The sequence below is a fragment of the Camellia sinensis genome, chromosome 13 (genome assembly GCF_055761805.1).
Source record: "Camellia sinensis isolate YWXY chromosome 13, ASM5576180v1, whole genome shotgun sequence".
Classification (NCBI taxonomy): Eukaryota; Viridiplantae; Streptophyta; class Magnoliopsida; order Ericales; family Theaceae; genus Camellia; species Camellia sinensis.
In genome coordinates this window covers 30,790,579-30,817,108 of record NC_138973.1, presented here as the reverse complement: position 1 = coordinate 30,817,108, position 26,530 = coordinate 30,790,579, and the positions used below count along the sequence as shown (strand labels likewise).

Below are 26,530 nucleotides of genomic sequence, written 5' to 3'. Positions count from 1 at the left end.
TAGATGTGAAATTTTATCTTAATTGACTAAAATAATTTATTTTATCCTATATGACTATTTTAACCCAAATAATATCCCAAACGGAACCCTATTAATCACATAACCCTGTAATATCAATTTTCAACAAAATTTATGGTCAATGATTGGATCACAATGGCCATCACATTATATTCACACTCCTTTTTATTTTTTTGATAAGATCAAAACTTATTTCTCAGTTGCTTGTTTGCCATTCTAGATCCACATTGGAGATTAGACACCACGAGTTCACTCTTACAAAATGGTTATATAGGATATATATATCCACAATGATGTTATTTTTAAAATTAGCAATGTTATACCAATCATAATTTTTATTATTTAAAAATAAAATATTTGTTATTATGATTTACTATAATCCATCTGTACAGTATATATCTATATATATATATATATATATTTCCAACAGTAACCTCTCTCTCTCTCTCTCAACTGGAGTTTTTTAAGCTAATCGATGAGATGCTCAACCGAGTTAAAACTAATGGAACTCGCATCACCTCATGGATACCAAGCTCTGTGCTACGCCAATCCTTCTTCGAACAACTACTACACAAAATCCAATACTTCTTACCATGGTTGCTTCAACGTAGCAATCAGCATAGCTAACCATTCTAAACCCATCTTCCCAACACAAATTCACTTGCCTCTCCACAGACCCAATCACCACCTACCGCCACCGCCACTGCCACTGCCACTGCCACCACCCAAAAAGTGGAAGAGCACCACCACCACCACCACAACAACGTCGGACGTTTTGCGTTTGATGGATGGACTCGGCCTTCCCATACCCATAGACATCTACACATCTCTCCTCAAAGAATGCATCACCACCCGGGACCCCGCCGGAGCTCTTGATTTGATTGCCCACATCAACCGGAGCGGCCTCCGACCTGGGTTGCTGTTCTTTAACCGAATCCTGTTGATGTATGTCTCGTGCGGGCTCGTCGACAATGCCCGCCATGTGTTCGACAAAATGCCCACAAAGGATTGTAATTCTTGGGCGGCAATGATTGCCGGTTACATGGACAATGATAACTACGAAGAAGTGATAAATTTGTTCGTAGAAATGCGATGCAGTCTCCAATACCATCAAATCAATGCTGACATGCTTGGTTTCCCCGAATCTTGGATCATTGTGTGCATTTTAAAGGCGTGTGTTCAGACAATGAATTTGGGACTTGGGAGACAAATTCATGGGTGGTTATCGAAGATTGGTTATTCCAAGGACTTGTTTTTAAGTAGCTCGTTGATTAACTTGTATGGGAAATTCGGATGTCTTGAAGGGGTGGACTCGGTTTTCGATCATATGGCTTGTCGGAACACTGTGGTTTGGACGGCTAAAATTGTTAATAAATGTAGAGAAGAGCAATATGATGAGGTTCTTAATGTGTTTAAGGAGATGGGAAGGGAAGGAGTGAAGAAGAACGGTTTCACGTTTTCTAGTGTTCTGAGAGCGTGTGGGAAGATGAAGGATGATGGGCTTTGTGGCCGGCAGGTCCATGCCAATGCAATCAAACTAGGATTGGAATCCAATGATTTTGTGCAGTGTGGGTTGGTTGACATGTATGCGAAATGTGGATTACTAAAGCATGCAAGAGTGGTGTTTGAGATGGATGGAGAGGAGAGAAATGCTGCGTGTTGGAATGCCATGCTCATGGGTTACATACAGCACGGATGTTGCATTGAGGCCATCAAGATTGTTTACGCGATGAAATCATCTGGCTTGCAACCTCAGGAATCATTGCTCAATGAAGTCAGGTGTACTTGTGGGAGTGGATTTCTTGAGAACTAGAAAGATGGAACTGTGTACATGAATCGATTAACGCCTCCTTACTTGCATATAGTTCTCATCTTTGTATATCAATTCGACAAAGTATAGAGAGGATAGAACTTCTTTCCTTGCTAGTACCAAACTTTTGTGTTCCAGGACAGACTTCAAGACATCATGAGCACACAAATACAGTGACATTTTCCTTGCTAGTACCAAACTTTTGTGTTCCAGGACAGACTTCAAGACATCATGAGCACACAAATACAGTGACATTTCATGTTCCCATTTCGCAGTTTGATTTCTGGTCTGGAGTTGGGAAACACCGGTGGATCACTATTTGTGTGTTTGGCTAAGTATGGAAATTATTCAATAGTAACACTGGCTTGCGTGAAGCTACAGATATGTTCAGGTCGGCTCCATCCATTCTGTTAATGCACTTTCTGCCCAAGATTATCGTTATCCCTTGTGTGACATATATAGCTGCTGGTGTATATTTGCACTAGCTGTATTTGAAATTACATTTTTTCACTTTAAAGAACTTATAATTCAACTCTTTGTAATTAAAATATTCATTCTCTAATAATATTTCTCTCTTTTAACAACAGCTATAATTTCAGGGTAGACAAATACTTGTTGATCGTGTGGAGAGATTGCGAAGGAGTTGCCAATGCCAGTCTTTAGAAGTTGTAATCTCATGCATTCACGAGATCACATTGCTTTTAAGTCAGTACCATTTCATGTTATGCAAACTTTTGAATCACTCGCCATCATGAAATTTATCATTAGAGTTGTCTATACAATCTAGTGTTTGTACATTTTCTTTTGATCACCTGTGCATAAGGAGGATCTTGTTTGGAGCCAGTTGTTTTCCAGCACTTTTAATATATTTATTTTTTAAATAAAATGTAAGAGACATACCTTTTGTATTAACATCTGTAAGGGACATACAAAACATAAGCTATGATGAATAATATTACATTTAGCTCAAACAGATTATCAGAGAGGAATTGATACCCCAAATATTTGTTCAATCCTCAACCTTTGGTACAGAAGGCTTGGAGAAAATGTGCCCTTCTTGGTATTGAATCTTGTTGAACGATGAGTCTCTCTCAATTAGTAGATCGGTGGGCTGTGAATCGTGAGGTACGATCACCATAGCTGCCTGTTTTTCCCTATAGGATGCCCAAGTGACCAAATAAAGCCCCGCCACGATAAAAAATCCCCCTATAATGCTGTTTCCACGTGTAAATTAGACAAAGGGTGAGTTAGTCCAAAGGGCCAGATTATTTCTTGACAATAGTTGCGACTATTTCATTGTAGAACATCGATGTGAGAAAATATATTTTTGATTAGAGACGACAAAAAATAAATCCATGCAAAGTAGACAGAAGAATTGAAGTGGTATAAATGGAGCCAAAGTTTTGAGAGCAAACCTTCCCAAATAAATGGGGCTGCCGAGGAAAATCCTTGAGAGGACGGCAGATGCAAAAGGTTGAAGTGGATTATAAAGAGCAACCAAAGCAGGTCCCAGGATCTTATTGGACCATGTCGAGAGTCCATAGTTAAAGGCAGATGCAACAATTCCCTAAAGAAAATACGCGAACAATACTCTTTAAATCTTTTATCTAATATTTCCTTTCAACATGATTCAATGCTCAATCAACTGAAAATTATTTGAAACTGTTTAGTCCAGTAAAAATCGCAGGACAAAAAAGTCACTGAAAAAATAAGGAAATATACACATCCACTGGAACCCATTATTAGTAAACAAGCCAGAATCGGGTGGAATGAGAATCAAGTGCCCAACCCACACTTCTACCAACCACACAGGCCCTAAGTAAGGTTCTTTGAGTTTTGGCTGGCCTAAAGATTAAACAGACAGAGCTTAGGCTCCATTTGATTAGAAAGAAATAAATGATAGAAAGTGAAAATGGTAGAAAGTGAAGTAAAAAATTAAAAAAAAAGAAAGAAAAAGAAAAGGAAAATGAAATATATTTTCTTGTATAAATTTGATTGAGATAAAAATTTTACAAGAAAATAGGAATTCCAATCACAACAAACTACTTTTATGACAAATTTAACTTTTCTTGTATTTTCATGTGTTTTTTTGCTAGAAACTAGAAACTTAGTTACCATGTTATTATGAGTTATATAAGAAAATTAACTTTATTGTAACTTTAACCATTTTCATGCTAAACAAACTCAGAATTATTTATTTATTTATTTTTTTTTTCCATTTCCTTCACTTTCTACCGTTTTCATCCTAACCAAACTGAGCCAAGAGAATCAGTTTGGTAGGTTTGCTATAGTAAGTTCAGTGTAGTTTCTTTCACTTGATTATATTGCTATTTTTCATAAAATTGACCTCCAAAAAAATGATAAACAAGCCACAACACAACCTCTCAGTGTCGGACAAAATCATAACCATAAAATAACCCAGTGATAAAATTGTTTAGCAGAGCTGCTAACTGAAGGTAAACATAACATTTATCGTAAAGATATAGTCCTATCTAAAAAAAGGAAAAGAAAGAAAGAAAGAAAGAAAGAACAGACAGAGAGATACTTACAGCATAGAGCACAGCTAAAATCTCAGACTGGGTCAAATTCCAGTCTGTTGACTCATTGGTCATAAACAATGCTGTCACTAACATAAGTACAGCACCAAAGAAGTATGAATATGCTGTCACTGATAGGCTAGCTGGATACTTTGCAAGAACTGGAGCCTGAAATTATTTGACAGCAATAGGTTAAACCCCACAATAATAAACCTCAGCTCTAAGCTAATCAATCCCACATATAACTACTACAATATTCGTCACTCCCCAAAATTCAAGAAGCAGTTATATTTTCCCACAGATAACTCCAACATATTCATTCATCATTCTCCAAAATTGAAGAAGCAAGTATGATTTCCCATGGAAAAAGAAGTTTCTTAATCACATTTACTAGCAATAATCACACACATACTACATAATATCCAGATTATGGAAAATTTCAGTTGCAATAACTATTACAAGTTTGAGCCGTCTATTGTTCAGAAAACACAATTAAAGAAATGAATGCAATAAAGATGAATTTAAGATGCAAACAAAAATATTAAAATAATGGTTCATAGATAAAACTGGAAAACAATAATTTGCTATAAGCACACGTATATGGAGGAAAACCTTCTAAATATGTAAAACTATGAACTTCAAATAGTAAACTATTCGGTAGAACATTGCTCGAACAAATGGAACCCCAAAGAAAGGTATTCAAAAGACATCTCATACGCATTTAAAAGAATTTTGCCAGCTGCATCTTAAGGTCCATGCACATACTTGGGTGAGTGGACAAAAAGAATTTGAAAACCTTACACCAAAAACTAATACCAAACAAACCAAATAGAAAAGCATTAGAAAGCTGACAAATTGGCAATAGATAATTCTAACTATTTGTTTCTTATTTACATCAAGCTATAGCAGCTCATATCTAAAACCATGAAACAGCAAGGAAGTATCTATGAGCATGTAAGACTATATTTTGTTAGGAAAGATTCAAGAGGTGTATGCTAAGAAAAAGACAAGTGAAGATGAAAGAGGACAGGCGAATCAGCAAGGAGAGAAAGTTGGAGTTGGACAATATTGCCTTTATGAGATATGAAACTGGAGACAGATTTCCAGTGCACTGTGGACAATATTGCCTTTAGAATATTTTATTGTTCAAATAGTCTTACTTTTGTACTACGGGTGTTGCCCATTTGGCACCTCCTTTAATCTAAATTTGGTTTTGAAAAGGAACGTGTTATTCAAAGGTGGCATAAACATCAAGCAAAATGGAAGGAGCTCATTGCAGTCGACCAGAGTGCTAGTTTTTTCAAGGACATTCCTTTTTTGATTCATTCACATAATTGACCACACTCAAAATTTTATTGCAAGATGAACCACATTGTTTCTCATGTTGGAAGTTGTATGAAACAATGGCATATTTAGCCAACAATGTGTCTACCTAGAGCTTTTTCAAATTATATGAAATTTCGTATCCATGTGGGCATAGATAAACTAGGTTATGAAAGGGTGCATGGTAGATATGGTTTTGGTGACAGAAATGAGGCTGGAGAGAGAATCTTAGATTTTGCGTTGGCTTCTGACCTGGTGGTGGCCAATACTATGTATAAGAAGAGGGAGGAGCATTTGATAACCTTTATGAGTGGATTAGTTAAGAGCCAATAGATTACTTCTTAGTGAGAAAAGTGGACTGCCTAAAATGCAAGGATTGTAAGGTAATTCCTAGAGAGAGTCTGGTCTCTCAACATTGGATTTTGGTACTAAATTTATGTTTTAGAAGGCAATACCAAGCTAGGAAGGATGGTGAGCGTCGTAGGACGAGATGGTGAGACCTAAAAGGGGATAAACTAGAAATATTTAAGAATCGAATGGATAAGGAAGGTACTTGGGACTTAGAAGGTGATGCTAACACTATGTGGAATTCGATGGCCAATTGTATGAGGAGAATCTCAAGTGAAGTGCTTGGAGAGTCGAAAGGAACGGGACCCAGCTCTAGGGAAACTTGGTGGTGGAGGGAAGAGGTTCAAGCGGTAGTTAAGGCAAAAAAAAAGTGCTTTAAAAAGTGGCAGAAGAATAGAACTGAGAAAAACCTTAAGAGCTATAGATTGGCTAATAAGGAGGTCAAGAAAGTAGTGAGAGAGACTAAGTTGAAAGCTTATGATGACCTATACACTAGACTAGATAGTAAGGAGGGAGAGAAGAGGGTATACAAACTTGCTAAGATACGGGAGAGGAAAACAAGAGATTTTAATCAAGTAAAGTGCATCAAGAGTGATGATTCTAAGGTATTGGTGAAGGATGATGAGATTAATGAAAGATGGAAGAATTATTTTGAGAAACTGTTAAATAAGAAACATGGAAGTACGACAATAGGGAAAGAAATAGCCAGTAATACGATAAACCAAGACTATAGGTTCTATCGCAGGATTAGGAACTTTGAAGTGGAGATTGCACTTAAGAAGATGAAATCAAATAAGGCTTTAGGACCCGATGATATCCCTATTGAAGCTTGGAAGTGTTTGGGTAAAAAGGGAGTTGCTTGGTTGACTAGGTTGTTTAGCAAAATTTTGTTGACTAGGAACATGCCAGATGAGTGGAGGAAGAGTATTTTAGTGCCAATCTATAAGAATAAAGGTGATGTCCAGAATTGTAACAACTATAGAGAAATCAAGCTAATGTGTCATATAATGAAAGTGTGGGAGAGGGTGATGGAACGCTGATTGCGAGATATAACAGAGGTGTCAGAGAATCAATTTGGGTTTATGCCTGGTAGATCAACAATGGAAGCGATCTATCTTTTGAGAAGAGTAATAAAAAAGTATAAAGAAAAGAAAAGAGACATTCATATGGTGTTTATCGACCTTGAGAAAGCATATGACAGAGTGTCCTGAGATATAATATGGTGGGTGTTAGAGAAGAAAGGGGTGACAAAAGGCTATATTGACGTGATTGGGGACATGTATGAAGGGGTGGTGACCACTATTAGATCGCCAGCTGGAGAGACAAATGAATTTCCTATCACTGTAGGGTTACACAAAGGATCTACGTTAAGTCCTTATCTTTTTGCTTTAGTTATGGACGAGTTGACGATAAATATTCAGGATGACGTGCCATGGTGTATGCTTTTTGCAGACGATATTGTGTTAGTGGATGAGACTAGAGAAGAAGTTAACACAAAGTTGGAGATTTGGAGAAAAGCTCTTGAATCTAAAGGATTCCGGATAAGCAGAACTAAGACAGAGCACATGGAGTGTAAATTTAGTAACAGTAACAATGAAAGCAAAAGAGAAATGAAGATTGAGAACCAAGAACTGCCTAAGAGTGAACATTTTTGTTATTTAGGGTCGATTATCACAACAGCGGGAGAGATTGATGCAGATGTGGCCCATAGGATTAAGGCGGGATGGTGTAAGTGGAGAAGTGCGTCTGGGGTATTGTGCGATAAACGAATACCCACTAGACTAAAAGGTAAGTTTTATAGAACGGCTATTAGACCAGCTATGTTGTATGGGACGGAGTGTTGGGCAACCAAGAAACAATATGTAGATAAGATGAGTGTGACTGAGATGAGGATGCTAAGGTGGATATGTGGTAAAACTAGACAAGACAGGATTAGGAATGAGTGTATTCGGGAATGGGTAGGAGTAGCACCGATAGAAGATAAGTTGAGAGAGAATCGTTTGAAATGGTTTGATCATATTAAACGAAGACCAACAGAGGCAGTAGTGAAGAGATGCGATGCTGTAATGGTAGACAGAAGTGTTAGGGGACGGGATAGGCCTAGATTAACGTTGACTAGCGTTATAAATAGATATATGAATCTACTTAATTTGACTAATGAAATGGCCTTTGATAGGGCCGCGTGGAGAAGAAGGATTCATGTAGCCGATCCCATTTGATGAGACTTAAGGCTTGGTTTGGTTTAGTTTGATTATGAAATTTCGTATCCATTTTCAATTTACCTTACCATTTTCATCAATGTAATATAATAGACACTCAAAATCTATAAAATGAGATAAATTATCAAATACCTGAATGGCTATATAAGCCGCCATGCACACACAGTTCCCTATTAAGCACAACACACCTAGGTGCCACTGATCAAGCCCAAACTTCAAAAAACTAGACATCAACCATACAGCAGGTTCAGGTTGACCCTTGATAATTATTTCACTATTTGCTGCAAATTCTGACTCCGTATACCCAATCAAGGACGGACCTCGAAACAAAACCATCAATAAGGCACCAAAAACACAAACGAGTGTACCTCCAACCTTTGCCTGACCTTCAGTTCTGAGCAAATTCACTGTTTCTGTACTGCATGAACAAGATTTGCAAATCATATTGAAGAAGCAATAGCAATGTAAGAAATTAGTTAACAAAAATATACATACCATATAGACGAATATGTGCATATATGTGTACATATATAGAAAGATAGAAGATAGAAGCAAGGATCACATAATTCAGGCAAGAATAGGAAGTGATCAAACTAACCCCATCATAACAGCCAATATGAATGTAAAGACAGGGATAGCAGGTTGTATGGCTGCAGCATATGTTGGATTTGTGTAACTAAGACCGAGAAGAAACAATAGCTGGTTGCCAAATACCCTATTTCAATATTAAAAAGTGAGACATAACCGCACAGATTGATTAGTATTATGTTAATTCTATCAGACCCTTAATATATAGTATCTAGCAAACTCTACCTAAGAAGTTGAGGAGATTTTTTAACTTACCCAGTCAATCCAAGCAAGAAGAATGACATGAGGAGTTCTTTAGTCATAGGTGGTCTAACTCTTCTGCAAGCATGAAACAAGAAACTGTTGAACAAGCTGTACTGTATATATTCATTCATTAAATATAATATAAAAGAACAAATAAGTTGTTGGGTTCATCTCTACAACTGAATATACAGACGGACAAAGAACTGCAGTATATAGCTGGTATCCACAAATGTTGGTTAAGCAGCTATATTGATTGCATTGTCAATAACAGGAAAACCATACAAGCTTTAGAGTAACACTGCAGCCAGGAAACAAATAAAAAACATGGACCCAATTCACCTCCGCGTGTATTTTTGTCGATTGGATTAAGATAATGGCAAGCAGAATAGTACCGAAAACTGAACTACAAACAAAGAATTCCCTCAGAAATTTTAGATTCAAGTGTGTTGAAGTTTGTGACCTGGACAATCCAACATGATATAGTGTAGACAATAGATTCTGTGTTCGAACATCATCACCTATCTAATAACTTAAATAGGCACGTGTGTGAGAATAAAAGGAGAAACACTATTTATCATTGATGAAATAAACACTTTTAAATTCACATGCGTGTAGTACATATTTTGGTGAACTATTTCAGAATTCAAAATATAAATAATGAAATTACCTATCTCTCTACGGTTAACAATTGGGGATTCAGCATTAAAATTTCCTCATGTACAAGGAAATGAAATCTCAACATCAAATTTCTTTATCAGAACATCACCAATAAGCTATGAATCTAAATCCATCCACAAATCCTTTCACTAGCCACACCGTAGGGTATGGTGAGCGGGAGGTCCAATATTCAAGCTGATGGAGTAGCGTACTAATGCTATCTTTGTCCAAACAAAAAAAAAAAAAAAAATCCATTCACAAATCCAAAGAACGCCTGAATTTGTACTTGTTCCACAAAATACTGTTTCATAGATTTATGCAAAGGATACTGAGAGTGAGAGAGAGAGACTGACTTTTCACGGAGGACGGCGAGGGCGAGGAGATCGTGAAAGACACAGAAGACGAGCAGCTGGTTGACACCGACATTGAGAGCGACTTTGGTGATCACATGGATGGTACCCTCCGTAGCCCAGCTGCAACACCACCATTGCCGCATGCGCCTTCCATGCTTCTCCTCCTTCGACATCCCTTGCCGCTATCATCTTATCCATCGATAATTCACACTTCTCTTTCTCTATCTATATCTATATCTAAATCTAAATCTATATGGCCCTGTTTGATTCCGAGATATAAATGGTGGGATTGGATGTTATATCCTGTGGGATCTACATATCCCATGTTTGCAATTTTTTTTCAAAGAGGATATAATATCTCATGGGATTGTATATCCCCAAAAGTGGAGGATATACAATACCACCACCCCCATTATATCGGGAAATTCTATTTCCACATACTAAGTTTCCTTACTTCACACACTTAATGAATTTTTTTAGAATCACAATTTTACCCTTAAGTAAATTACCATTTAGGACAAAACCCTAAATCTACTACACACCAACCACCTCTTTCCTCTCCAGTCGCCGGTGAACCAGACCATCGCCGTCGTCACCTTCCCAGCCTCGTCACATCGCCGCTGTTGTCGTCTCCGTTCCAACCTGTCACTCAACCGTCACTTCAGCGATCATCCCTGACGACCCACCATCTGCGAGCACCACCACCTTCTTCTCTTCTTCTTTTTCTTCTTCTTCTTCTTCTCCAATTCCGGCACTGCACCCCCCAGCCACCATTGCAACTCGCTCCACCACTGACGCTACAACCTTCCATCGCGACCTATCCTCCAGATTCACTCCACAGCGCGACCCAACTCTTCAACCTTTCAATCCGAGAGAGAGAGAGAGACATATGGGGTGTTTGTTTCAGCTTTTCAGAGCCAACTTATGGCTTTTAGCTTTGAAAAAGTTATTTTGGACTGTTTGGTTAAACTTATTTCAAACAGTTTCTGATTCTAACAGCTTATTTTAACTCAAAAAAGCTGATTCTGAGAAGCTGCTCACCCCTTGCTTCTGATTATCAGCTTCTGCTGTGGACATGTTAATTTATGGTTATACTCTTAAATTTTTTTATTTTTTATTTTTTTAAAAATAGAAAAAAACTCAAATGAACTGTAGATTATTATTATTATTTTTTATGAGAAATGTAGACAAACAAAAAATAAAAATTAATTGAAAAAGCTATTTCACAGCTTATTTAACAAACACTACTCAGCAACTTAAATCTATAATCCAACAGCTACACCAAACAGATTAACAACTTCTGATTAAAGTCATAATCTATAATCTGTTAAGCTATAATCTATAAGCTATTTTAACAGCTACACCAAACGGGGCCATAAAGATTGATTTATGTTTCCAAATCTAGGGTTTGAAGAGGAGAAGAAAAAGAAAAGGCTAGGGATTGAAACAGAGGGGAAAAAATGGACGATGGGGGTAAGGGTTGTGGGTGGCTGCAATGCGGGATCCATGGAGTGAGAAATTGAGGAGGAGCTGGGAGTGGAAGATGGAGAGGGGGATGACCTTAACTAGAGAGAGACGACAGCGAAAAAGGGTTTGCAGGGGCGACGCCAGCAGTAGGGAGATGTTAGGGTTAGGGTTGGGATAGGTTGGGTTGAGGAAGATGGGGATATTTTTGGAATTTTTGAAAATTGATAGTTTGCATTAAGCAAAAATAAGAAAGTCAAAATTGTGTTTGGTGTCTACTGAGTAAATGGTGTATACTAAGGGCATGTTTGATTAGGTGGATTAGAACATGGGATTGAGATTATTAATCTGTGGGCCCAATTATCCTATATTTGTTTTAACACTTTGGTTTAGTATTATTAATCCAATGGATAATTAATCCAACAAATTTGTAAGATTATTAGTAATGGGGTAGGGGTGGGATTATTAATCTAATAGATATTAATCCAATTGGATAGTGAATACCACACTAATTTAATAGAATTATTAATACTTCACTATTAATCTTGTAAATCAAACATGACCAAAAAGAATTTGTGAGGTGGAAATAGAATTACCCCATTATATCGGGAGCTTCTATTTACACATCCCCCTTCCCCTCTTTGCACACACTTCATAAAAATTATTTTTATTATAATTTTTTTTCAAGTGAAATTACTATTATGGACATCAAATAAACACATTCGGAAGTTGAATGTCGAAAAAATGATAAAAATTCGGAAGTCTACTTCTGAACCAATTGTTTATTTTCGGAAAGCTACTTCTGAACCAATTCTTTATTGAAAAAGATGTGTATGGAGTGTAATGGGTGTGTGCAAATAGAAGCTCCCCATTATATCATATCCCCTTGGTTGGAATATGATTTAAAAAGTCCAATTTACCCTTTGGTCTATCTAACATAATATAATTTAATATATTTTTTGAATTTAATATAATACAATTATTGAATTTAATTTAATATTATTGAATTTAATTTAATATAATATAATATAATTTAATACAAATTTTGAATTTAATATAATATTATATTATATTATTTAATTTAATATAATATAATTTAATACAAATTTTGAATTTAATATAATATAATATTATTGAATTGAATTTAATATAATATAATATTATTGAATTTAATATAATATAATATAATATAATATAATATAAATTTTGAATTTAATATAATATACTATTATTTAATTTAATTTAATATAATATAATATTATGAGGGCAATCTTGAAAATTACTTGTTTATATCCCACAATATATTTTGTAAAACGAATATGGATAATATATATCCAATCTTATATATCATGTCAACAAACATGAATTAGGGGATATATTATCCAATACATATATCATATTCATTATATATCATGACTAAATCTCACATCATATTATATTCTCCATTTTATATCCAGTGAAACAAACAGGGCCATAGGATATGTTTGGGAAGAAGGTTCTGTGGCTCTCTTTGGCTAAAATAGTCCAAAAAAAATAAAATAATAATAATAATAATAAATAAATAAATAAATAAAAATAAAAATAAAAAATAAAATAAACTTTTTAGCTTAATAAAACAAAACATCACATCTAACCCATAATCATTACCTTCTTTTTCTAAAAAAAATCAAAAAGTCAAAAAAATCAAAAGTTTTTCCCAGACCAAACTTTTTAATCCCAAGCTAAAATAATCAGAAAAACCAAAAAATTAAAAAGCCAACTCACTTCTCTTTTATATATATCTATACTATTATAAAGTGAACACCTCTTATGGTGTCCTGAAGCTTTACTCTCCTCATGCCATGTGGCAGTATTTTTTATTTTTTAAAAAAAAGTTAAACAAAGAGATGGACAAGGCTTGAACCCATGACCATGGGTTTAAGTACGAGGACTCATACCACTTAAGCTAAGTACACATTATAATATTAATTTCATTATTATTTTTTTTATTCCTACTTATTTAAATTGCACACACATCGTGTGTGCCACCCACTAGTATATATATATATATATAACCCAGCATCAGATTTGAAATTTGATGAAAAGCCACTGTTTGTGTCTCCAATGGTTTCACCAAATTGATATCAAAATGAGAACAGAACAAAATTTTCATCAAACTGAGAACAAGCTCGCGATTTCAATATTTCACTGTGCTATAACGTTGGGGTGGGCCAACCGGTCAACCAACCGGATCTCTGGCCGGTTGACCTACTGATCGACCGATTCCCTTTCAAATAGATAGGTTCAAACAAGATCCAAAGGGTTCAAACAGGTTTAAAAAAAAAAAAATTTAGCCTTGCTGGTCGACCGGCCGATCGACCCATCGGATGACCCTTCCTTTTTGATGCACCGTTTCAGCTATATCAGATTGAGAAAATCAACTATTTTTTACTCAAATTTAGTAAAAAAAATAATAAACCGTTGGAGATACTCTAAGCAATTGCTGGATTTGGAGGTTCTGCTTCCATAATTTTAAATTTTGGTCCTGAAACGGGTCCCCAAACTTGGAATTCTAGACGGCTCTTTCAATTTAGGGAGCTTTTTTGATAAATCCATTTTCTAAGAGCTTTATTCCATCCAACCCATATTCTTTTTGACTATTTCATTAGGTCCAATTTGAAATAAGAAGACCAAAATACCCTTTTCATCTACTTATGTTCCATTTAGTTCACATTATTTTCTTATGTTTCAATAAGTCTTATGGTTGGCATAATTACCAAAATACCCTTAATGTGAATGTTCACACTGTCAATATAAATGTTTATATCGTCAAAGTGTAGGGGCCCGGCTCATGTTGATCCTCGTGGGTGCCCGGAAAAATTCGAGTCGGGCTGGGCCGGCCCACAAGCCAAAAAAATAGGCCCGACCCGGCCCATTGATAATATGAATATTCACATTGATAAGTTAACATTAACATTGATAGGAGTGTAAAATTGGCCTGCGGCCCGTGGGCGGCCCGAAACCAGCCCGTCGCCCGGGGCGGGCCCGGGCCAACCCGTTCACAATATGAATATTCACATTGACATATTAACATTAACATTAACATTAACATTAACATTGACAAGAGTGTAAAATTGGCCCATGACTTGTGGGCAGCCTGAAGCCCGGGCTCGGGTCGGGGCGGGCCCGGCCCGTTTACAATTTGAATATTCACATTGACATGTTAACATTCACATTGATAGAAGTGTAAAATTAGCCTGCGCCACGTGGCTGCCCAAAACTAGCCCACGGCCCGTGGGCGGCTCGGAGCGGGCCCGGCTCGGCCTGTTGACAATGTGAATATTCACATTGACATATTAACATTCACATTGATAAGAGCGTAAAATTGACTCGTGTTCCATGGGCAGCTCAGGGCGAGCCCGGTCCGGCCCGTTGACAATGTGAATATTCACATTGACATATTAACATTCACATTGATAGGAGTGTAAAATTGGCCCGTGGCCCGTGGGCGGCCCGAAGCCCGCCCGCTACCCAGGGCGGGCCCGACCCGGCTCGTTGACAATGTGAATATTCACATTGACATATTAACATTAACATTGATAAGAGTGTAAAATTAGCCCGTGACCCGTGGGCAGCCCGAAGCGGGCCCGGCCCCTGGCCGACGCGGGCCCGGCCCGTTGACAACATAAATATTCACATTGACATGTTAACATTCACATTGATAAGAGTGTAACATTAGCCCGTGTCCCGTGGCTGCCCGAAACACGCCCACGGCCCGTGGACGGCCCGAGGCGAGCCCGGCCCGGCCTGTTGACAATGTGAATATTCATATTGACATGTTAACATTCACATTGATAAGAGTGTAAAATTGACTCGCGTCCTATGGACGGCCCGAAGCCCGTAGACGGCCCGGGGTGGCCCGGGTTTGGGTCCGGGCCTACCCCGGGCCACGGGTGAGCTTCGGGCAGCAGACAAGTTTTACACTCCTATCAATGTTAATGTTAACATGTCAATGTGAATATTCACATTGTCACGGGTCGGGCCAAGCCCGCCTCGGGCTGCGGGCCAATTTTACACTCTTATCAATGTGAATGTTAACATGTCAATGTGAATATTCACATTGCCAACGGGCCGGGCCCGCCCTGGCCCGAGGTCGGGCTTCGGGCTGCCCACGGGTCACAGGCCAATTGTACACTCTTATCAATGTGAATGTTAACATGTCAATGTGAATATTCAGATTGTCAACAGGTCGGGTCGGGCCCGCCCCGGGCCGCCCACGGGCCGTGGACGGGTTTCGGGCAGCCACGGGGCGTGGGCTAATTTTACACTCCTATCAATGTGCATGTTAACATGTCAATGTGAATATTCACATTGTCACGGGTCGGGCCAAGCCTGCCTCGGGCTGCGGTCGGGCTTCGGGCCGCCCACGGGCTGCGGGCCGCCCACGAGCTGCGGGCCAATTTTACACTCTTATTAATGTGAATGTTAACATGTCAATATGAATATTCACATTGTCAACGGGCCGCAGGCGGGCTTTTGGCCGTCCATGGGCCGCGGGCCAATTTTATACTCTTATCAATGTGAATGTTAACATGTCAATGTGAATATTCAAATTGTCAACGGGCCGGACCGGGCCCGCCCCGAGCCGCCCATGGGCTACAAGCGGGTTTCGCGCTGCCACGGGACGGGGGCCAATTTTACACTCCTATTAATGTGAATGTTAATATGTTAATGTGAATATTCACATTGTCAACGGGCCGGGCCGGGCCGAGTCGGGCCCGCCCTGGGCTGCTGTCTAGTTTTATACTCTTATCAATGTGAATGTTAACATGTCAATGTGAACATTCACATTGTCAAGAGGCCGGGCCCGCCCACGGGCCGTGGGCGGGTTTTGGGCAGCTACGAGGCGCGGGTTAATTTTACACTCCTATCAATGTGAATGTTAATATGTCAATGTGAATATTCACATTGTCAGCGGGCCGGGCCGGGCCCGCCCCGGGCTACGGGCGGGCTTTTGGTAGCCCATTGGCCGCGGTCCAATTTTATACTCTTATCAATGTGAATGTTAACATGTTAATGTGAATATTCACATTGTCAACGGGTCGGACCGGGCCCGCCCCGGGCCGCCCATGGGCCGCGGGCGGGTTTCGCGCCGCCACGTGATGGGGGCCAATTTTACACTCCTATTAATGTGAATTTTAATATGTCAATGTGAATATTCACATTGTCAACGGGCCGGCCCGCCCTGGCTCGCGGGCGGGTTTCGGGCCGCCCACGGGCCAATTTACATTCCTACAAATGTGAATTTTAAAATATGAATGTTCACATCATTAAATTGCTAATCGTTGAAAAAATATTTATAAGGGTATTAAAATTAAATATAAGGGCATAAGTGTCCAAGAAAATAGTGTAAATCAAGAAAATAGACTTTATGGAATAAAATTATACATACATAGGACTAAATGGGTTAAAAAATTCCTTCATGAATTTCTTGGATTAAAACACTTCTAAATTAGACTTACCAATAAAAATCCCTCCAATTTATTATTATTTCTTTGTTTAATGTGTTTTTGGTTTGGGGTGCGTTTTGATCTTGGATTTTAGCGAGAAGCATATAGCTAAAAATAAATGTAAGTTGTGCCCATACAATTGGAATTCACATATAATCTTTGTTTCTGTTATTACTGTTTCTCTCATTAATATGCTTTGATTGAAATTAATTCGTCAACTATTTTTAAAAATTATTTTTTCTTCTGCTTTTAATTTGGATAAATCACACTCAGGTCCTTTAAGATTAAAAAAATATATATCAGTAGTCCCTCCATTTTAACATAATATGTAATTTGTATTGTTAAGTCAAATTATTAAGAACTTAATTTTTATTTTTTGCTAAGATGTGATTTTTTATTCAAAAAATACTTATGATTATGATAATAAATACCAAACAATATATGAAATTAGAAAAGAATCCAGATCTATGGTGTAGGTTTAATCTTTTTGTTGTGGAGTCATTTCACAAATAAATCTTCACCTTTGATTCAAAACTCTAAATAAATTCTGTTTTTTATTTTTTATTTTTTTTCTTCTGAGTTGGTAGATAAGTTCAATCAATTAGTGTGTTTGGTTTTAGTTTTCTGAAAATTAAATTTTTTTATTTTACATATTTTTTTGTTTGTAGTGAATATTTTTAAAATTTTAAGCATATTTTTATTTTTTTTAGATGCACCTTAGATATATCTAAAAAGTAAAATATTTTTGAAAAAATATTTTAAAAAATTAATAAATAAACAAAAATACGATATTTTCGGTATTTAAAAAAATTCACGAAAATTATACTTTTTAAGTGTATTTATGTTAGGTGTGTCTAAAAATTTTAAAAAAAATTGTTTAAAATATTAAAAAAAATCAATAAAAGCAAAAAAATATTAAAAATAAGAAAGTATAATTTTTTAAAAAATATTTTCAAAAAACTGAAAACAAACATGGTGAATATTAACCGTATAAATCATGAGAACTACTTTAACATATATGTAATACTTGTAGATAAAATTAATATAACTGAAATGTTAAAACTAATACGCTGTAAAATACAGATATTTAAGGACTAAAAATATATTTAAAGCAAAGAATGCTGGGCCATCTTTAAAAAATAATAAATAATAATTGTAACAGTGGCCTAGTGGAGTCATTATGGCATTGTGTCAAAACATGGGTATGGTGGGATGGTGGGTCTGATAATCACACTGACATTTGTAGTGGGTTTAGATGTAAGTTTCTCATTTTTATTTTATTTTATTTTTTTAAGATGCAATTTTAATTATTTGACCATACTTTGAGATACAGGTATTTTAAGATTTTTGTATAATTCATAATTAAAAGTGTATTAAAAAATAGAGAAAAGAATTTGGAAATTAAAAAGGGTCAATTACACTTTAATTCCCTATACTAAAGGCATTTTTGTTAGTTTGTTTATATTTGTCTCAAATCTGTATTTGATTCTGTAAAAATCATTTGTGTTCATGGTAAAATTGTTTGAGTTGAGCTTCTTAGCATTCAAGTTGTACAAAAGCAAAACCTAGGAAGGGATATGAAAGCTTCTATTTAGAGATTTTCAACGCTCTCCAATGACTTTATAATATTTTTTGGGTGAGCTTCAAAAATACTTTCATAGTATAGATCTGGATTTTTTATACATAAGAAGAGGGGTTTGAGAGTTTCTCTTCAATTATGATAAAGCTTGTTTTTCCCCTTATATCCTTCATAAATTTTTAAATTTTTAACACCCTAATGATTCCTTCTTTTTTTTTTTTTTTTTTTTATCTTAACCTTTTTCGTTAACCGTTGTGATGCTCTTGAGATCTGGTCACCGACGTTCACGATAGCAACAACAAAAACGATGGAGTTTGAGCAGCAGTGACGGTAAAGATGATAGCTATGACATGTATGACTTTTAGCTTGAAGCACATCTTATTTATCCAAATCACACTAACGAGAAAATTGATGATTTTTCCAAAATGCGACTATATTTTTACCCTTTTTTTTACAATTCGTGTAGAATTTATTTGTTTGAGGAGAGGGACTGACCTTTCACGAAAAAAGGCAAGAGGAGAGAGAATAGAAAAAGCTAGGATGTCGCGGTAGGAGCAGAAGACTAATCGATTGACGCCAACGTTGAGAGCTACTTTTGTGACCACATTGTATCCTGCTATTGAAAACTGTACTATTCCCATTGCTGCGTGTGCTTTCCATATTCCTCCTCCGCCTCTGCCTCTGCTTCCACCACTCTCCGGCGCCGCCATCACACGGTGGTTTATACACCCCTTTATTTCTCTCTCACTCTAATATGTGTAACTACTCTCTATATTTGCATAAATTGAGTTGAGCCATGATGCAGGGGATGCTGAATTTGGTTGTTTAGTATTTTAAAATTGAAATTTATTGTGATTTTAATGAAAAATAATATTGTATTATTGGGTACCCGGCTTTCGATGTGCATGTTTAACATTTTATTATTTGGTAGCCTTTCACGTTCGACAACGGAAAAAAAGGGAGCGAATCAAAAGCTGTGAAGGTCGGATATGGGAGAGATTGTGTGCATTTGCTTGGTAGGTAGAGAATATTTTAAAAACAAAAATAAAAAACAAACGGAGAGTTAAAAATAATAAAGTGGGACTAGATTATACAAACAAGTCTTGTCAAACTAATCTACTTTTTTGATATCGCAGATAAAAAAAGAGGGAGGAATCTTTTTTTTTTTTTTTTTTTTTTTCCTAAGAGGGTGATTTTGTAATTTTGAGTTTTGATATGACTAATGCTATATAAACCTATAAATTTTACAAACATCAATTATACTATTGTAGTAAGTACTATTTCAAATTCTAAAATATCATTATTGCATGATATATTTGTTAGTAAGAAAAATAAAAAATTTATAAGATTTATTAATTTGTACAAGTGGGCTTTGGCCTATTGGCTTGCCCTCTAACCAGCCAAACCTAATTTTCTCAAGGCTTAAGGATTGTCCATGTTTGGATTGATTGTCTAAAAAATTAAAAATTAGTTTTGTGAAAGAAATTTAAAAAAAATACCTATCATTTTTATATAATTTTATCTTATGGGAGACCGAAAATAATTTTTAAAAATTTTACATTATATTTTTTATATTTATTTTTATCAAACTAATTTTCTTTCTTTCAAAAAAAAAAAAATTATGAAATTTTTTGTAGAAACGTAAACATTTTGGCCTATAGAACCAAACTCGATTAGTTTTTTTTTGAATTGTTTAATTTTTATGTTGGGCTTGAAATTTAGGTTTCTAAATTCTAGCACACCTCGCCCATATATAATTTTTAATATTATTTATCTATATAAATATAGGAAAATGATTTGGAGCCCTAAAATAACCCCCTAATCCCCCTAATTTCCATTTTGGGCAACTGTTTTCTTTTTTTTTTTTTTTTTTTTACTTGATATGGAAATTAGGGGGATTAGGGGGGGTTATTTTAGGGGGATGTAGCATTGCCCATAAATATATATAAATTCTAAAACATAAAATTTTGGCCAATAGAACCAAACTAGATTAGTATTTTTTGGAGGTGTTTAATTTTTAGGCTGGACTTGAAATTTAGTTTCTAAATTCTAACCCACCTCGCCCATATATAATTTTTAATATTATTTATATACATATATAAATCTGAAACCTAAAATTTTGGCCTTTAGAACCAAAATGGATTTTTTTTTTTTTTTGGGAAGTTGTTTAATTTTTAGACCGCACTTGAAATTTAGGTTTCTAAATTCTAGCCCACCTCACCCATATATAATTTTTGATATTATTTATATATATAAAATTCTGAAAAAAAAAATTTTGGAAGCAAAGTCTGTTTGGTTTGAGTTTTTTGGATTAAATTTTTTGACAATTGAGTTTTTTTATTTTCGTGTTTTTTTGTTTCTAGTGAATATCTTTAAAATTTTAAACATTTTTTTTTACTTTTTTAGATGCACCTTAATTAGATGTATCTAAAAAGTAAAAAAATTGTAAAAAAATATTTTTAAAAATTAATAAATACATAAAAATATAAAAAAATGTACTGATTTCTCGTACTTTTTTTAATATATATTTTTGGTATTTAGTGAATTTTTTAAAAGTTTCTTTCATAAATTTTTTACTTTTTAGGTATATTTATGTTAGGTATGTCTAAAAAGTAAAAAAAAATTACTTAAAATATTAAAAAATTTAGTAAAAATAAAAAAATACGAAAAATAAGAAAGTATAAATTCCTGGAAAGAGTTTTTAAAAAACTCTAACCAAGCATTTTGGAGTTGTTTAATTTTTAGGCTGCACCTAAAATATAGGTTTCTAAATTCTAGCCCACCGTGTCCATATATAATTTTTAATATTATTTATCTATATAAATATATATATGGGCAGTGCTTGGTCCCCCGAATGGGGGTCCCCCGAATCCCCACAATTTCCCTTTTTAGTAAAAAAAAAAAAAAAAAAGACAGAAAAAAAAAAAAAAAAACAGTTTCTCAAAAAGGAAATTAGGGGGATTAGGGGGACTTTTTTTTAGTGCTACAAAGCATTTTCCTATATATATATATATACACTCTTTCACTTATTCTTGTTTTTCATTTTTAAAAGGGTTGTATATAAAATTAAGTGCAATACAAAAAATACAATTAATTTAATCTTAACATGTGCCTTAATGACACACACTTATAACAAGACCTTTTATCATTTCATAGTTGTTTGATGTAAAATTTCATGCATATACTATGTTGGTATGTATCTTATATTATTATGAATGTAAAAAGCATTGAATTTTTTTTTAAAATTTCCAACATTTTTTTATGAGTTAACCGATTTTTTAAATCAAAATTTTCTTAAACTAGTTCTCTAAATTTTTCAAGATTGTGTTTGGTTAATAAATTTGGAGAAAGATTTGAAAAAGAAAAATAAAAGGAAAAATACATATGAAATGTAGGTGAAACATACTTATATTAGATTCACATTTTACTTTTTTTTTAAAATTTTTTACTTTTCAAATCACTTTTTACATTCATGAACCATTCGTAGCTGCCTAAAGTCCCGTTAAATTGCAAAGCCCAGCATGAGCTTTATTGTAAGATGCAGCTAAAACAATTGGGCTTCCATTGGGACGATGGATTGAGTTGGGTTTGGAGTTATTTTACTCATAAAAAAATAAAATAAATTTTTTAATCTAATAAAATAATACAACACATTTAACCTATAATTATTACTCCCTCTGTTTCAAAATAATGGTCCATTTTGAGAAATTTAACTTTTTTTGGTAATACAATTATTGCATTTGAAAAAAAGTTGATTTTCCAAAATTATCCTTTTGATAGTACATTTTTTGAAAATATCAATGTCATAATTGTACTTTTTATATTGTTTATTAATTTAAAAGAATGGCAAAATAAGAAATTTATATTATTTTTGTACTTGATTTGTGAAGAGGGATTAATATTTTGGGACAATGAAAAATAGAATAAGGGACTAATATTTTGGGACGGAGGGAGTACATTATTTCTCTCACAAAAAGTCAAAAAAGTAAAAAAAAAATTCTTTCCAAACGAGACAACTAGACTTTTTAGCTCTATGACAAAATAGTAAAGTCAAAAAATTAAAAAACTAACCTATTTCCCAAACGAACCTTAGGGCCGTTTGTTTGAATTGGATATATAACGCAACTCACCCTTTTAGTTTAGAACTTAAAAAATAACATCTTATATTTTAATTAAAAAATCAAAAAATTATTAAAATAATTTATTCCATGTGAAGCCTAAGAGATTGAGGTCTTGTTTGCCATAACTTCAAAAAGTTAAAAAGTCAAAAAATTATTATCCTATTTAAATCACATCATCTTATTTAAGTCACATCATATCTTTATCATATTACTTTAAATCTAATTCATACTCAAATTATATTTTATAAAAAATTAAAAAATATATTTATTTAGATCATTTCAAATAAGCTGAAGATGAAAATTCAACACTATTTTCAACTCCACGTATAGTCCAGAGCTATCGTTTTGGTCTGGGTTAGTGGAAGAATATTCAACATCACAAAAATTCAAATCCCATTTGTCTTTTGTCTAATCCTACCTACATTTAACGTAAAAATAAGTGAGACCACTAAAAAGAGCAGTATTAATAATTTTAAAGTGATGTGAGTTTCACATGATAAAATGTTTTGCTCTTCTGTGTTTTTTTTTTTTTTTTTTGAATTTCTATCTCATTAGTGGTAAATTAGTGCTCCCAAATTAGTGGATGAATCATTGCTGACATTTTACCTACTTTATCTACTTTTCTCTTTTTATTTTTAAACAAGTGAAAAAAAACTCAAATCTATCCATTGATAATAAGAGCATCTCCCACCGTTCATTTCTTTTTTCATCAAATTTGAGTAAAAAATAAGTTGTTTTCTCAACTTGTTACGGCTTCCTCCAACGGTGAGCATAAAACCTGTCGAACAAAATATATGCAGAATTAAGGGAAGAGTCTGGATCGATTTTTTATTTTTATTTTTTTAACCTGTTTGAACCTTTTGACCTGTTTGAACCTACCTATTTGAAAGAGAACCGATCGACTGGTTGATCAACCGGCCGGACATTTGACTGGTTGACCGGTTGGTCTCCTCCAACGGTAAAATACAATAAAATAGTAAAATCTGGAACCTGTTCTCACTTTGATAAATTTTTTGTTTCATTCTCATTTTGATATCAATTTGTTAAAACTATTGGAGCTCCAAAAAAATAACTTTTCGACCAAATTTCAAATCTATCGCAAGATTTTATGAACCGTGGGAGATGTCCTAATCAAACTAACTGGGATTCAATTTTTTTAAGCTTACACACAGAGAGCCCAATCTCTGACCAAAAAACATAGAGCTTAATTAGCCACTTCACAAGTAGGGAAGTCTTCTTGCTCCCCCATAAAAATGCAGAGTCAGAAGAACACCTTATATATATATATATATATGCAAATAAGATATTGCTGAAAGATGATTGGTCCTTTAAACTCAGATTGTTTTGTTTGTGTATGGAAGACCACCTAATCACATTCATATATATATATATATATATATATTTTATCACAAAAAACTGCTTAATTTAAAGGAGTCTGGTCTTGTCTGTTGTTATATTCTTAAGATTTTGGTTTTGATTTATTTCCAACTATTTGATCACATATCGAGAAATTAACACGTTTTAGGGGAAAATTAGCAGAAGAAAACGAATCGAAAAGCATGAGAGAGAGAGAGAGAGAGAGAGAGAGAGGGGGGGGGGGGGCTGACCTTTCGCGAAAAAAGGCAAGAGGAGAGAGAATAGAGAGGGCAAGGATGTCACGGAAGACGCAGAAGACGAATTGATTGACGCCAACGTTGAGAGCTACTTTGGTAATGACATGGTATCCTCCATAGGAGACCTGTACCATTGCCATTGCTGTGTGTGCTTTCCATTTTTCTCCGCCTCCATTAATCTCCATCGCCGCCATCACGCTGCTCGTACTTACCCCTCTCTCTCTCTCTCTCTCTCTCTCTATGTTTGTAAGTCTAAAACTGAGTGATGATGTAAAGGATGATGAATTGATTTGGCTATGGTAAGTGAGGCTGCTTTTATCCGCAAGCTATTGGTTGGTGTTACACAGTATTCTAATTTGTAGAGAGAGTTGGATTTATGATATTTTTTTTTGTTTTTTTTTTTTTTTGTTTTGGGTAATTAAAGAATACGAGGAGGTATGAAAATTTGTGATTGGTTTAAAATATGACTGTGTAATATCCCAAAATTAACTAATAATTTTTTACTTTTATCATTCATTTTAGAAAAAATTACATTTCAATGAATTAGTGGCAAAAAATAATGGTGGTTAAATGCATTCATGTATTTGGTACAATTCTTCGTTCTTCATGTGTCATGATTGTACTAAATTTTTTTTTTATTTGTAATATAATTATTTTGTAGCTGTCTCATCAATTTATAATTTTCTCTCCACTTTATTAGTTTTTTTTTTTGTTTTTGTTTTTTTTTTGCTTTTAATTCCATATTCAATCTTTCATCAAATGTTTCATCTTTAAATTTGATAAAAAATTGGTGAAAACGGTACTTCAACCATTTCATCACATTGACATCAAATAAAATTTCATCAAATCAAGAGAGTTTTTATTTATTTTTATCAAAATTTGCAGGCGTCCATTAGTGGATGACTAGCTGAACTATCGGCTAGACAACCTATGCGTCAACTAAGTTTTGGAATGAATTAGAAATTTTGTAAAAAAATTTAATGAAAATTTACTCTTGGCCGTGGTGACTGATAGAATTGATGAAAACTTACTCTTTAGCGTTACAGTGTATCAGATCAAACTTTTTATCAAATTTGATGAAGCAATAAAGATGCTCTAACATGTCACTATTAAATTTACTTGATTTGAAGTCTAACAGATTGTTTGGAAAATGCTAGATTAACATACCTTTTTTTTTTTATAAAAAAATATTAAATATGAATTGTGTTTGAGATGATATAGTAGAGATGTTATATATGATTTAAGTAAGATAATTATAATCCAAATTGAATAATATATTAAAATAACATGTGCTATTTTAACACATACTAAACAAAGTGTAAATAATCATGAAAAAAGGCACTAAAGTGCCAATGTGAGATTTTGAACCCGAATTTATGACACACTCTATTTTTGTCAAAAACATAAAATTTCTTTTAAATTATTTTTTTTTGTGAGCGGATAAGTTTATCTCAAATCTCTACTTATAAAATTACGGAGAAATGAAGAGAAGTTATCAAATATATATATATATGTATATATAATATTTGGCTCATTTGAATGAAATAGTTCATATTTTAACATGTAGTCCAAAAGCTATTCATTACTATTTCGTCACTTGATAAGAAAAAAAAGTATTATGTTGTCACACATCGTTTTCCGGAGATGGTTCCCAAACTTTACAAATGACGACAAATCTTACAATTTTGAGACGCATTAACTACTTATTAATTGACAAATGACAGCCAAACAAACATGGGTTTGGTAAGGCTTTTTTTAACCAATTTATAATTTTTATCTTTTAAAAAGTTATTTTTGATTGTTTGGTTAAGTTTATTTTAAATAATTTCTGATTCTAATAATTTATTTTAAATAAAAAAAGTTAATTCTGAGAAGCTGCTTACCCCTTACTTCTGATTATCAATTTCTGCTGTGGACATGTTAATTCACGGTTATACTCTTAGATTTTTTTTATTTTTAATTTTTTTAAAAAGAGAAAAAGACCCAAATGGACTATAGAATATTATTATTATTATTTATGAGAAATGTAGACAAATAGTGAATAATAAAAAATAATCTATAATTCAACAGCTAAACCAAACAGATTAACAGCTTCTGATTAAAGTCATAATCTATAATCTGTTAAGCTATAATCTATAATCTGTTTCAATAGTTACACCAAACATGAC

General features: G+C 34.4%; 2 protein-coding genes across 6 annotated transcripts; one reads left to right on the top strand and one right to left on the bottom strand.

The window, feature by feature from the left end:
• The first annotated feature begins 415 nt into the window (after positions 1-415).
• On the top strand, positions 416-2,740 carry LOC114294818 (Tetratricopeptide repeat (TPR)-like superfamily protein). Of its 2 annotated transcripts, none has more exons than XM_028238987.2 (2): positions 416-2,219; positions 2,428-2,740. In XM_028238987.2, exon 1 carries the CDS (start codon positions 494-496, stop codon positions 1,829-1,831), a length of 1,338 nt encoding a protein of 445 aa, XP_028094788.2. In that variant the 5' UTR covers positions 416-493; the 3' UTR covers positions 1,832-2,219; positions 2,428-2,740. The 2 variants fall into 2 exon arrangements, with proteins under 2 accessions (XP_028094788.2, XP_028094780.2); XM_028238979.2 differs by having other exon boundaries at positions 2,416-2,740.
• LOC114294830 (WAT1-related protein At4g19185) lies at positions 2,676-24,687 on the bottom strand. 4 transcript variants are annotated; one of them, XM_028238998.2, is made up of 7 exons: positions 24,357-24,687; positions 9,099-9,161; positions 8,854-8,970; positions 8,388-8,673; positions 4,378-4,533; positions 3,244-3,395; positions 2,676-3,042 (listed from the first exon to the last, which is right to left on the bottom strand). In XM_028238998.2, exons 1-7 carry the CDS (start codon positions 24,554-24,556, stop codon positions 2,838-2,840), a joined length of 1,179 nt encoding a protein of 392 aa, XP_028094799.1. In that variant the 5' UTR covers positions 24,557-24,687; the 3' UTR covers positions 2,676-2,837. The 4 variants fall into 4 exon arrangements, with proteins under 4 accessions (XP_028094799.1, XP_028094797.2, XP_028094812.1 ...); XM_028238996.2 differs by lacking the exon at positions 24,357-24,687 and adding an exon at positions 19,124-19,522; XM_028239011.2 differs by lacking the exon at positions 8,854-8,970 and having other exon boundaries at positions 24,357-24,668.
• Between the last annotated feature and the right edge of the window lie 1,843 nt (positions 24,688-26,530).

Bases quoted from the DNA above. Each gene is read 5' to 3' on its own strand.
- LOC114294818 (XM_028238987.2), top strand. From the start codon at position 494: ATGAGATGCTCAACCGAGTTAAAACTAATGGAACTCGCATCACCTCAT.
- LOC114294830 (XM_028238996.2), bottom strand. From the start codon at position 19,338: ATGGCGGCGCCGGAGAGTGGTGGAAGCAGAGGCAGAGGCGGAGGAGGA. The intron at 8,674-8,853 runs GTTAGTTTGATC...TTGTTCATGCAG, and splicing joins ATATTGGCTGTTATGATGGG to TACAGAAACAGTGAATTTGC. The intron at 3,396-4,377 runs GTAAGTATCTCT...TATTTTCTTTAG, and splicing joins TTTTAGCTGTGCTCTATGCT to GGAATTGTTGCATCTGCCTT.